Source organism: Mustela lutreola, chromosome 11, assembly GCF_030435805.1.
Source record: "Mustela lutreola isolate mMusLut2 chromosome 11, mMusLut2.pri, whole genome shotgun sequence".
Taxonomy (NCBI): domain Eukaryota; kingdom Metazoa; phylum Chordata; class Mammalia; order Carnivora; family Mustelidae; genus Mustela; species Mustela lutreola.
The window spans coordinates 7,738,862-7,753,190 of record NC_081300.1 but is presented as its reverse complement, the minus strand read 5'-3'; the positions used below and the strand labels follow the sequence as shown (position 1 = coordinate 7,753,190).

Sequence of the window (14,329 nt, the reverse complement as noted above, 5' to 3'; positions counted from 1 at the left end):
TTCCTGTCTCACTAAGGAATTAAAAAATAATAATAATAGCATAATCAACAGGGACCAGGCCTTCATGGAAATGGATCGAAAGCTTGACAACCAGGGATAGGAGTAGGGAGCAGAAGGGGAAAGCAATTCTATTGGAGAAATCTTTGTGAATGTCACAGACCAAAGACACATCAAAATCGGTAATAAGAAATTTTAGTAACATCGAGAGAAATTCGGAGAGTTCAAAAACTTACCCAATCATCTGATTAAAGAGACATAGTTTTTCACTAGAGGTGCTCTTGAATACCTAGGATAAGGTTGTAATGAACAAGTGACTGACTAAGGAAATCATCCTAAGAGTGAATTTCCAGAAAAATTAAAAATAAGTTGAGATTCTTTTAAATTTTGAAGAGTGAAGAAACTTATCAGATCTTCTCAAATTTTTGTCTTACAAATATGGTCTGGCATCGCTCTTCCAGGATTTGGAGAGTTTTGCTTGACATTTTAAACTCAGGGGATATTTTAACTCACAGTCCAGAAAGGACCTTTGCTTCTTTAGCCACATGTGCAAGATTAGCACTGCCTTCTCATTGCTTTCTTCCTTTAATTTTGTTTCTACACATCAAGTGGTACTCAGTATAATTTTATGACATTTATATTATTTTAATTAGCAGTTTTCCACTAAACATGGACAAAGTTCAACTCAACTTACTTGGAATGTTGGAGGTAATATGTTACAAAGAAATTGATATTTTGTGTAAAGACATGTCTGTCTAGTCATAAGTTACAGTTTTAAAAATCAGTAAACTGGGGGCGCCTGGGTGGCTCAGTGGGTTAAGCCGCTGCCTTCGGCTCAGGTCATGATCTCAGGGTCCTGGGATCGAGTCCCGCATCGGGCTCTCTGCTCAGCGGGGAGCCTGCTTCCCTCTCTCTCTGCCTGCCTCTCCGTCTACTTGTGATTTCTCTCTGTTAAATAAATAAATAAAATCTTAAAAAAAAAAAAAATCAGTAAACTGGACTAAAGTTAAAGTCCAAGAATAATGTGCTACGGATGTGTTCTTTGGGAAGCAGGTGAATCTTCATATCCAAATCCGATCTCAATAACACTATTAAAAACGAACTGTTGGCCACTAGTCCAGTACTCCTGAGAGTACTGATATAGATTATAACTTGTATTTGTCTATTCACTAACTTATTCAGAAGCAACCTTGGATATATTTGGATATACCAGTAATAGATTCAGGTATTACACAAGGTCCTGAATTTATAGTAGTCTATCTGAAATGTGCCATCCTGCTTATGGACTGCTGGATTTGCCACATTTCCTCCCCGTTTCCCAAACATTGGAGTCCAAATGCTCTTATAACCCACCCCTATCATCTCATTCAAATCAATTAACTGTTTTTCTAGAACAGTCAACATGAGCTTCCAAAGATTACAAGAAATACCCCCGACTCTTCCAAACAGAATCCCAAATATTATAGGCTTCTTATTGTTCTTTGTTCAGGGCACTGAGTAACATTTGCACTCTGGAACCTCATAGCCTTTTGTACTAGGCCATTTTTGAGAACTGATTCCAGGTTTTATGTTCCTTTGTCTTCATTTTTTCCGAAGGGAGGCGGAGGCTGACAGCTCTGCAGGAAGCTATTAAGCACCACTGCTTAATGACCCAAGTCTAGGGTAACATTTTCAGGAAGTTAAAATTGTTGGAAACATCTGCTGCATCACAGAGAATCTGGGGAGATTATCTAGGTCACTGGTGAAGAGTTTGAGATAAACTTACAGTAAATACAGAACTATTGAAAGCTAAAAAGAGACAATTATTAGCTCTAGGTTAAAACCAAAGTTCTGTAGGAGAGAAGCACAATATTTACCATTTGTTCCAGCTGAGAAGAGTGTTGGCAAAGTCATAAAAACATAAACACCAAATACTGAAATAACTCAATTTTAATACAAATCTTTTGGAAGGGTGGGCATGTGACAAAGGTGTGGTGAGTTCATGGAGAAGAAAGCAACCACATCAGTAAATAATGTCTATAATTGAAAAAAAGATCTAGTGATATAACCTGCTCTTCAGAAAAGTAGCAAAAAATAAAGTAATTGGAGGAAGTGGAATCTGTTGTCTCAATGGAGGGAAAATGTGAAAGGCGAGAAACATTTTTTTTTCCAAAAACCCCTCATACAGAACTTTGATTTTGAACTACATGCACTTAGAAAATGCACTGAGCGTTGCATTGATATTGAAGTTATAAAGCCTCAGTGGTTTGAATTTTTTCTACATTTAACTCTTCATGTTAATATTATTCCTCTTAGAGGACTTTTTTCCTAATATTCCTTGATGGCAAATAAAACTAATGATGGTGAGACATTGCACTTTATTCAAACAACAGAATTCAGTATGTCAAGGACGTTGAATGCCTTACAAAACCAGAGAATCTGAAATTGCACATAAAACTGGAAAAAATGTTCTACACAGGGTGACTATATTACTCATCATTCAAACAGGGACAATAGGCAATACATGGGAATTACTGCAGACATTCATCACACAGATCCCCAGATTAGGCCTTTTATGACCACCCCTTCCAACACAGTTAGTGCTTTGAATCTGAAATACTATGTAAACTAACCTTAAAGATTTGTAAAATTCCCTTAGAACGTATTGCAGCAAATTCTAGAAGCCACAGCTCTAGATATGGGTCATGAGCAATAGAAAAGCTTTTTAAAATACTTGTTTTATGTTTCAGATAAATGTATAAGAGCCCAGAGACGTGACTTAAAATAATTCCAATGAAAAGACCAGTGGAAACATATATTAATTTATGTGTAAAAGCCGGAATGTGAAGGTCAAGACTTTCAAGGCACTACTTTCTACTAGCGGCCAAACTAATGATGATACCTGTGTTATAAGTTTGCATCACTTTATATTTCCCAAAGATGTTTTTTCACTATTGTGAAAAGAAACTAAAGATTGTACTCACAATTAAGTGCCTCCATTTGAACTTTATAAATATTGACTTCTGCAACACCTCCAGTCTTGCTGAAATCTCATACAAGCGGTACAGAATATAGCACATTATTATAAATCAAGGAGAAGCACTTTGATTACAGCAATTTCTAATTACAATGTGGACTCTACCAGTTTGGTGAATTACTGTAACACAGCTGCAGATGTGACTTAAGATAGTTCTATATAAATCAACATAACTTGAATATTTACAATGAAAGTAAATCTACTAAAATTATTTTTATCTTCCTTTGACTTGTAAATTGATAGCCAATGTATTTTAAATGTATACATATAATATTTTAGTAATAAATTGACTTCCTTAAAAATCCTACTAATTTAATATTTACTAACTAAAGAATATAGCCTCATCTGCTGCCTCGCATCCATAAGCATAATTACAAGCTAATGAAATTTCAATTCTATTTTCTCAGTGTGCATAAAGGCCTTTAAATAATGTCTCAAGGTCTGTCTGATGATAATAGAATCAATATCTAGTCATCGTAGGTTAATAGCATGTGTTCTTTCCCCAACAAAACTGCATACTCTGTAATGACATTTAACAAACTTACCTAACTTGTCATCACACAGCAATTCCCTATAACCAGTTACTTTCATGTAAATATTCAAATTTACATTTATGGCATTCAAAGAAAACATAGATTTTTATGTAATATATTATATATCATCATAAATTATGTATGTAAAAAAGAATCCAAGGAAGCATCTTGCTCCCTAAGTAGCACCTTTCAAAAAAGATTTAAAACATAATTTAATTCAATTCTGACCTTTTATTCTGCGGAACAGTTTTGATCGGTTTCCTTAGTAACAACCAGAATAGTAGGTACAACAGATTAAGGGAAAATACACACACACACACACTTATGTGTGTGTGTGTGTAGCACATATACACACGCAATGTTATTATACCATGTATTATTTCTATAGTAGGTATATATATATGAGAGTTAGAAAACTCTAGTTAATTAGGAATGATGTTAAACAGACAATAATGAAAGTGCTTCCTTAGTAAGTAAAGATGGCCAGGGAAAGAACCTTAGTGAGTAGAATTTCATCAGCATGAACAGATGAGAGTGTAACAGGACCCGTGGTGGGGCCAATGGGGGGGTGCAGAGAAATTCCAGCAGGACTAAGAAGGGTTCTAAATGCCTGAAAAATCCTGAGCTCTGCAGAGGAGGAATACACGAAGAAGAGGGACAGAGGATATAGTTCTCATAAATATTCTGAGTGACAGATTAAAGAAAAGGCAAAACATGCATGGGAAAAGAGACCGGTTTTAATTTTAAGAGACCAGTCTGCAGGCTCTGCTGTAGAATCTTCCATGAGGGAAACTGCCAAGACAGTGGCATCTGGTTGTACTGTGTACCCAGCACCCCCCAACCCCATCATCTTCTCTGTTCAAGTGGGATTTTCATTTCCCCATATTGCATTGGTAGAAATGCTTTCCTCCTCACCCATATTAGTCACTGAGAATTTGGAAATACCTCAAGAGAGTGGACATTTTTGCTTTTTCTCTTTTGAAGCCGGCAGGGGCACCCACAATTTCTGCAATTCCCGGAATCATTGCTCTATGGGGCGCACACAGTAGTTAAAGCTATCATCATAAAATATCCATTGACTGACTTAAGACTGTAAATTGCAGCTTCAAATCTGCCTAGATACCATGAGAATTTGGTTTGGGTTCACTTAAAATTGTCATAAAAACCTACAGCTTTGACAGACACTTACATGCAATTTTTGTGGTGAATGTTTTAGAGATGAGTAATAAATATTTGAGACATGAATGATCACCCTCTTTGGTAATGACCACTGTGGCTTCAAGGTGTTCATGATCCTTATTTAGCTTCAGAACTACTTTTCATTATGTGACCCCATCTAGAATGTGGACAATGGCAGGACAGTCACTAACTACTGTGTATTGACATCACTAAGGTTGTCTTTGGCCAAACTGTAAAGGAAGACAAGGTTCTCTCTGTGTCTTCCCATTCTTTGTTCCCTGTTCCTCCTTCCCTATAGCCCTCCAAGTTTCCTCCCCGTCATGGTTCTACCACAACCCAAACCACACTTGCAACTAACATTCTTTTTCTTATATTCATATTTCCCATAATTATTAAAAAAGAAAAACAACTAATAATGCCTAGATGCCTGACTCTTTTGAGGGACTTCACATATTTAAAATAGTTCTCAAAAGTAGAAAAATTCAATGTCAAAAACATGAAGTTATTATTGGACCATGTACTACCCTTGCTCATAAAGCTAAGCCAGAGAGGGTGGGAAGAGTTCCAGGTAGAATCAGGGATTCTTTCATTTGATGATAGAAAAGGAAGAGATTCCCATGTCCTATTTGTCTTCCTCTTGACCATTCATTTATTTCTGCTGCCAACTACTCTTCTGGCCTATGCTGATAGAGCAGATTTTAAAGTGGGGAGAGACAGCGCTAACCCAGATCTGTCCATGTGTTCTCTTCTCAGTTGGTCAACAGGAGATGTTTGGGAATGGCTTGCAGTCCACATTTGTTGGTCACCAGCCAACATCTCCCCTCTCCCTCCTCTAATGATACTCTGAATTCCCTGGTAATAAGCTTTGGCCTCGGTCCTTGTTCTAGAGATGAACCCTTAATTGACTTAAGCCATTACATCCTTTCCAGTCTTGATGCCTGTTCAATGATGGTTAAATAACAAAATCCATTTACTTTATCAGAGAAGTAAACTCTCTACCAGGCAGAAACAAGGATTATGAATTTCCAAGAGTTGTTGGAAATACAAGGAAACACGTGAATAAGAGGCCAACACCAATACAGTGGATCCAACACCACGAAAGGAGACCCAGAAACAGGTTTATGCCCATACTTAATCCAAGATGTGACATTTAAACCTTCGAAAATAACTCTTGTCTGAAGCTGGATCCCCTCTGGATTGTTCCATAACGTGACTCAGTGAGTTTCCCTTTACGTATATACTAATGAGAATCAGGGTTTCTGAAACAATTCTGTTAAGAATGTTCTCCAGGTTAGAAGGTATTTTTCCTATCAAATTAAATAAATGTAGCCAACTAGTATTCAGGGTAGGCACTGAGTAGTGGGAAAAAAAATAATATAAAACAGTCATCATAAATCTGCTCAGCTCAAGGAAAACGCTTAGATTCTGGTCTTTGGCCTCTGAGAGAAGGCTGGGTAGTTGACATAAATATCCTCTCTTGCACCATCCGATGACTGATTGGTAGAGTCGGGATTTCTGTAGTTGTTGGCTGCCTAGAAAGAGACAGAATGTCAATGATGCACTGCATTTCAGCAGCCAATAAAGATACTCAAGGCAAATCTCTCCTCAAATCGACCACAGTGTAAGTCAAATTTCTATTATAATTAATCTCATAAAACATGCCCTTCATTGTACTGAACTTCTATGAAAAAATCCCATTTTTGACTTGCTGGGCTCAGAGTAAGACGCAGCAGGAGGCTACTCCAGATTGTCACTTGCTGTATTAGGCTATGAAACACTTAGTCTTGGATCTCTTTCCCAATATCCCAGGCTGTTTTGATAAGAACTACCAGTCTCATTTTTATATGGGAGTCTAGTATAGTATTTCCCATAGTGGGTACTTGGTAAATTCTTTTGAATGAATGCTTTAATAAATAATACCTTAAAAGTATACAGTGTCATGTCTTGACAATAAGCAACTAAATGCAATAAAAGAAATTAACAAAACATACTGGCATTACTTTAAAGATGATGTCATATACGCATTAACATTCTCTACACTAATCAAGTCACTGTGACCCCCTACACATGTATGTGGCAGAAAATCTATAGCCATCGGTGAGACAGAGAGAAACTGAGAGGAAAACAAGAGAAACAGAGAGGGGTCTTTTGGTGAGTACTTTGGAAATTGAGAGTGGTTTTGGTGCTTACAGAGAAAAAGCAAAAGGAAAGTTGCAGTTCCACTGGTAATTCCAGAGCCTGCTGAAAACCCCAAAACAATCAATAGGTCAGTTTCTTTCTCTTTCACAGTCCAACTTACTATCTTTCTAATCATCGTTCAAAATATCATTACTCTACCAAAGTCTGAACAAGTTGAACACTCAAAGTAGGAAGTTGCAAAGCTCCTTCCCTCCCCTGACATTCACAGCGATAAATGTGGCTTTATATTGGCTCTCGTGGACAATGGTGAACACAGAAGGGACCCCAACATTGCACAGGGCGGCACTGCTGCGTCACTCGCTGCAGCGGCAGATGAGACAAGGCGACGATTTCTTTAGTCTTCCCAGTTACAGCCAAAAAGCCAGACAGGAATTAGTCAGAAAAAAATTTTTGTTGTGTACAGAGGAACTAACAGAAGAAAAATTTAAACCGAGAAATAAATAGGTAACAGAAATCTGAAGCGCACCTATTAGATTGTCAGAAAAGTTTTATTACTTGATGTTTTGGTCATAATAGAATTCAATTGCAAATAAGTAAACTGAAGAGAAATTTATGTAATTTTAGATAACACTTGGGGAAATGCTTTGCTGTAAGACTGTGTAAACAGGGGTGCCTGCGTGGCTCAGTCAGGTGAGCATCTGACTCTTGGTTTCAGCGCAGGTCGTGATCTAAGGGTCATGAGATAGAAGCGTGCATTGGGCTCCATGCTCAGTAGGGAGTCTACCTGAAGAGTCTCTCCCTCTACCTACCCTTTTCCCCCACTCTGTCTGTCTCTCCTTCTCTCTCTAAAATAAAACAAATAAATCTTTTTAAAAATTTTTGTAAACAGAATCATATATGTTAAAGAGAGAATCTGGCCAATAGTGGAGACAATGAGCATGAAAGTAAGACAAACTGTTTCAAAGGGCATCAATAATAAGAGAGTAAGTCAGAGAACAGGTGTTTCCTCAAACAGCCAATCTACTACATGGCCAGGGAATTGCTAGGAGAACAATAAAATTGTCGACTGCAAGATGGACTGACTTTACAGGATATTACAATGTACAAAAGGGGGGAAAAGACAGCTCTGAGAAAACTTACCTTCTTCTGTGCATCACAAGAGTCTTTAAAGAGTTTCTTCTGACTCCTTCTCCTGAGAAGACATATTCAGTAGAGGCATTAAGATCTACACCCCAGCACTAGGATTACTGCATACAGTCATATACCTTACTTGTACCCCAGCCTACATGCCCTCACTAAATATGTTGAAGTTGCTTCATACATACGTACTCAAAATTCCCTTAACCTAATTCTTCAATTTCCACAGATGGGTAAAGGCATCTAAATGGATATCCAGCCAGTATATATTAGTAATTAATCTCAGCAGCTTACTAAAGAATGGTTCATAGTAGGTTATTGCATAAATGACTTACTGCCTTTTCCAAATAACCTTGAGCTTAGAGATTTCCCACAACTGAAAATTTCCTTTTCAATGCCAACAGTGTAACTTCTTGAATGACAGTGATAATAGAGTTAAGCTTTAGAGAAACTTTCAGGTGTTTTACTAGACCTCCTCAATGGATTATTTTATGTAGCTTTCATCAAAAACTCTGTCTTTAACTCAGATTGGGAACCAGAGGCAAGAGAGGAAAAGTAACTTGCCCTACATCATGTGGTTGGTTAGTGGTAGTATCGGGACTTGAAACTACTATCTTCCTTCATGACTATCAGGCTCACTGCTTCTGGAGCCATGATGCCCCAGTTCCTTGGGCCATCTGGAGCCATGCTACTCTGTAAACTCTCCACCATTCCAGTGAAAACTATAAAACCTAAAGTCAGGAGGAATCTTTGAAAATTCAAGAGAAGAGAAGAGGCCACGATAACTGAACATGCACTGGACAAAAGGACTCTACCCCAAGCGCAGAAAAATATTATTACAGGAGATGACAACTATCTTTTTTTCACCCCCTACAGAAAAGACTTTTACCAGACCACAGAGGAGATGGGTTAGAAGCAAAAACGTAGGGTTTTTTTCCCTTTATGCAAAAAGATGAAGTTGTAATTCCTTCACGGAAAGTTTAAGAACCAGCCACACTCGTCACTCTCCAAGGAAAGGTTGTTCAGATGATGGATGCTGTTCTCTCCTCGTTGCTGGGAAATCCTCCTACTGTGTCGACATCATCACAGATTGATCTTACTCTGTGTGTATTTGTTTGCTTTTGAAGAATCTTTTATGCAATCAGTTTATTTAAATTTTTGATGTGTAAGTTTGTTATGTGAAGGTGATATTTCCAGGTCTTCCACATAAATTATTTACTCCTCAAAAGAAATCTGTGATGTAGATGCTATTACTGTCCTCTTTTTACAAATGAAGAAACAAATCTACGACCTTGGAATCTTTTGTTAGATCATTGTTCACAAGGCTCGCTGTATCATAATACAGATTAACTTTCCCAAAGAGGTCCAAATAAGCATATTGTTTGCATAAGCCTAGAATATTCAGTATGATGAGGCAAAGAGAACAAGAAACTTAGAGTCAGATCCTCTGTGTTTAACTTGTGCTTAGCAATTTACCAGATATTTGCACCTATAAAATCCAGTCTTCTCCTCTATAAAATAAAGATAGTGAACACTGTGGTTTGTTCTAGGTTGACTGGCCACTCTGGTTTGCTTGATTTTAAGGAGTTTCCCCAGAATGAGGGATTTTCAGTGTGGAATCTGGAAGAGCTCCAGGCAAAGCCAAATAACCTATTTGTTGTGAACATCAAAGTTGACAACAAAGGGAAAAAGAAGTGTGTGACGTTTTGCACACTAAACATTACATTTCTTCTTATAGACACACGTGTCAATGTGTAGACTATCTTTTGGCTCCTCCCACACCTAACCAATGCTACGCATGTCCACCAACCCCTTAACCACCCTTAACAACATGACCATTCTGATCTCTACCTGGAAGCAACACAAACTGAGAGCAGAGAAGGTGCGGGAAATGCCCCTGGACACACAGGCTCTGGGGTACTAGGTGTGAAGGGAGGACTCGGTTTCTTTCAGGCACACTGTACAAAGACCGAGTTCTGAAGACGACTATGTAAGCCTTTGGGTCATTTTTCATAACATTTCCATTCCAGACTGATACGGGCAACAAGGTGAGAGAGAACAAACACTTCTTCCTTTGCGATGTGCTGCCATGATTACGCATTCAAGTCCACCAACCTTTTTATCACATCTAACCAAGTGGGACAATATAGTCTACAGTTCAGTTTAGCTCTTCATGTAAAAGTGATGCATTTTCATGAAGCTAAATCCATCATGTCCAACATCTGTGACCCTCCAGAGATCCGTGCTGTCACTCACTCTCCCCTACCATGTCACCGTGTTCCCGCATGCTCCTGCTGTCACAGCGGCCCTCGGTGCATTTTTCATCAACTAGGGTGAAGCAGTAGAAAATTCCTTAGTGTCACTAAACCTGGATGCCTTCCCTCAGTTTGCTAATTTGCTCAATTTCCGACCGGGGAGAGACTTGAAGACGGCCCGTGATGGGGACAAAGGGGAAACGACAGTTCTCTGTTTCAATTTAATTAGACAAATGCTGGCTGACCATTCATTATTTGGAAGATTAGTGCTCAACGCTATCAAACACTAATAAATGAATCAGACACAGTCGCTGTCACTTTGAACGAAGGGAGGAGAGCCCAGGAATGATGACGCTATAAAGCAGGCCACAAGGAGCAACAGAGCAGAAGTACAGTGGCTTCCAGATGGTGACATCATGTCTCTTTGCAGGGAGGGAGAAGCAGGACAGACCTCCCAAAGGAGACATGGGTCCCACGCCTTGAATGAGCCCCAGGAGCAAGAGCAAACATGGGGGAAACAGCGTTTTGCTAGCTACTCAAATGGGGAGTCGGGTACGTTCACAGAGTAAGACTTGCAGTTTTAACAAAATTTGTCAGTAACGTAGCAAATATAAATGAGCATTAGGTTGGGGCCCCACTAATTAGGTGGAAATGGGCGCTTTTGATACGGGTTCATGAGTTTTACCATTATTCTCGGGGCAACAGGAAGACAAGAGAAGGTGTTAAACAGGAAGGACACCGTCAGACTCGCTTTCAGAAGAGCAACCAGGAAAAGTCAGATGTGTCTGGAAGAAAGAGAGGAGACAGCGGAGGCCCGCAGCAGTTTGGGAGCAGTGACTCACCCCCGGGAGCTGTAATACCAGCTCCAGAGAGGTGAGGCCGGGATATGGAGACGAGATAGAGAAACCTACCTGATAGCCTATTAATCCGCATGCATGTGCAATGTGAGTGTGGTGCGTGCGTGTGCGAGAGAGTACGTGTTTGGTAATACTGCTGGGATGCAAGAGAAGAGGTGGATGTATTCCTTCCCTCTGCTAACAAAAGAGCATTTTCATTAGAACACAAGAATAAAGAGTAATTCTAATTCAGTATGATTACAGCTAATATTACCACAAACTCCTAGACATGTGAGTTGGTGAACATGAGACAGCAAGACAGGGCAGAGTCAACCCAGAACACTCCAGCAAGTTCCCAAGAGTGCCACAGACAGTACAAGGTAGGAAACTGTAGTAGAGGCCCGTGGTCACCTACTCTCTCTAATGTAGCCCCTTCCAACACACCCCTCTTCCTCAATAATTTTTTTAGGAGTAGCTTCTACGTTGCTTGTCGCAGACACTGAACAACCTTATAAAGTATGTTGTTTGTTTAAGAGAATGTGTGTTCCATCGCGCCTTGTTTGCGACTGTCGCACCAGATGTTTGATGAGGGCATTATTACTGCTCAGCCCTGGTCTTCCCCACTCAGTATATCCCCTCCCACTCCCCTCTCCTCACACACACACACACACACACACGCACACACACACGCACACACACGCACACACACGCACACACACGCACACACCCCACCTCTCACCCAATACCTTCTTCTCCTTGCAGGAGGAGGACGACAGAGGGCAGGGCTGACGCGGCAGAGGTCCCAGCAGCTGACTGCCCAGAATATGAAAGCTTTGCTAACACAGGAGCAGCTCCTCCTACTTCTTAAATGAACTACTCTAGCTTTCTCCTCTGGTATCACCGCAACTGCTTCCTTCATTGGGTCAGAAAAACACCCAAAACTCTGCATGGGAGTGCGGAGGCAGCTTGGCCAACTACGGGGTTAGTAACAGAGAGCCCCCCACATCAGCATGACTCAGGGGAGCCAAGATTCAGCATGAGCTGCAATACTCACCTCTTAGAAGAAATGACGGTGACCGTGGTAATTAGAACAACAAACAGCAACAATAAAACTGCCCCTCCGGCCACAAAGAGAGTGTATTGGTTATCAGTTTTACCTAGGAGGAAAAAAATATGGTGGGAATTGGGAATTCAGCTAAAGCCAGAAAAAATGGTGGAAAATGAGGAAAAGGAACATTAATCAAAGTAACAATTCAAAACAATCCAATGAACAAACACGACGAGACGAAGGGAAGAAGACAATCTTTACTTTAGAGTCTTCTAAATATTTGTGACCTCGCACAGATTTTGATGAGTTCCTTGATTCAGCTAAATTTAACCCCTTAAGAAGAACAAGAGTAAACAGATGAAGGGAGAGGCGCCTGGGTGGCTCAGAGGGTCAAACATCCAGCTGGCGATTTCGGCCCCGGGCCATGAGATCGAGCCCCACGTCCCACTCCGCTCTGATCGTGCAGCCTGATTCAGATTCTCTCTCTCCCTCTTCCCCTCCCCCTCTCCCCACCTCTAAAAAAATAAATATGTAGGGGAAGGGGATTAAGAGATACAAACTTCCAGTTATAAAGTAAAGGAGTCACAAGGATGAAAAGGACAGCACAGGGAATACAGTCAACAGTGTTGTCATGACCTTCCGTGGTGACAGACGGTAACGAGACTTCTCGTGGTGACGTTCCACAATGGATGTAATTGTTGAGTCACTGCACTGGACACCCGAAACTCATTAAATCTTGTAGGTCAACTAGACTTTAGTTAAAAATCCAAAAAACAACAAGAATAGAAAGAGTGCATGTTTGATATCCCTTGTGTGCATGTGACATCCCTTCACCTTAAGGAGCTCCCAATCACATACATAAAATCTTTTGTAGAAAAAAAAATAACTATCAAGAGTACACAAATGAAGGTTACTTTTTAAGTCTGATCTATGAAGCCCATTCACACAATGGTATAATTTTAAAAGTAGAATTTAAGAAATATTTCCTACTCAATCCGAGTTAATGATAAAATGTAATCAGAAAACATCGGTTACTCCGATGGAGTGCTTAAGCAGAAAGAACAATGGTCTGGAAATCGGCCGTTCTCTCCCGGATTCTGTCGCTCCTGAGCTGTGTGACCTCCAGCCAGTTCCTTCCCCCGCTCTGATGCCTTTCTTCATCTGTCAAGCCATGACAATGACAAAAGTTCTAATGACATCACAGAATTGTGGTTGAGACTCCCATGAGGTAATATTCAAATAAGTGATGAACTACTAGAGCAACAACCCTTCTGAAGCGAGAGGGGCCAGGCTGTGGCATATGAGCAGCACGACCTCCCTCTAACCTTGAGAGTGAAGCCCAATGCTTGTTCTGTAATTCCCATGCGGCCTGCAATCCTCTGGCAACCTGAAAATCATGCTTTTCATTGGGTTCTCCCTGCTCTTTCCCTCAGATTATTTCTTCCTTCTTGACCTATTATTTAGCTGCAATTTTTTTCATGATAAGAACTCCAAGTCTACATCCACTCGTCCTTTTGTACAAAGTGAAACTAAGTCAAGTAATAAACATTATTTTCATTTTTCAAACTCATTGAACCTATTAGGGGAAGAAAAGTAGAAAAATGCATGAACTTTAGAGACTTTGTACATACAGTCTAAGAATGGCTTTTGTCCAAATATGATGGAGAAAGGGAAAGCTAAATTTATTCAGAACAAAAATACATTGAACCACTCCTACAAAAGGAACAATGAAATTTTCTCCCTGTCAAATAAGAAATTAAGGTTTTTAAATTCTTAGTACATTATAAAAAAGAACTGAACAAAATACCTGAAATTATTTCGCACTGTAACACAGGACTATAAAAGGACCACGCTTGCTGTACTGAAATAATTTGAATATCACAGATGCTAAGGTAAAATCAAACAGGCAATCATGGTGAGGAAACGAAAGGTATGATTAAAATATTCACCGACAGTACTCCGGGAAAAACTGTTTAACCACTTTTAAAAATGTTATTTAGACATTTGCTACGGTAAAAGAAAAAAAAAAAAAAAAACGAACTGGATAGACTAAAGTTCTAAATTCTTCATGTAAACATTAGAAGAAAATATAAGTAAGTATTATTTAATCTCCGGAATGAGAAATGGCATAAAAATACATATATAGGGTTGACCAGGGGAGTTGAAAAACATCTGTAGTTATAATGATC

General features: G+C 39.6%; 1 protein-coding gene across 4 annotated transcripts in view; it reads right to left on the bottom strand.

The window, feature by feature from the left end:
* Positions 1–1,908: 1,908 nt before the first annotated feature.
* CD226 (CD226 molecule) overlaps positions 1,909–14,329 on the bottom strand; it is an 83,346-nt gene continuing 70,925 nt past the window's right edge. For all 4 annotated transcript variants that reach the window (XM_059139321.1, XM_059139319.1, XM_059139322.1 and 1 more), the window contains 3 exons: positions 12,147–12,249; positions 8,005–8,056; positions 1,909–6,257 (listed from right to left, as the gene is read on the bottom strand). In XM_059139321.1, the coding sequence (XP_058995304.1) occupies positions 6,144–6,257; positions 8,005–8,056; positions 12,147–12,249 (269 nt within the window). In that variant the 3' untranslated portion in view covers positions 1,909–6,143. The remainder of the gene's footprint in view (positions 6,258–8,004; positions 8,057–12,146; positions 12,250–14,329) is intronic.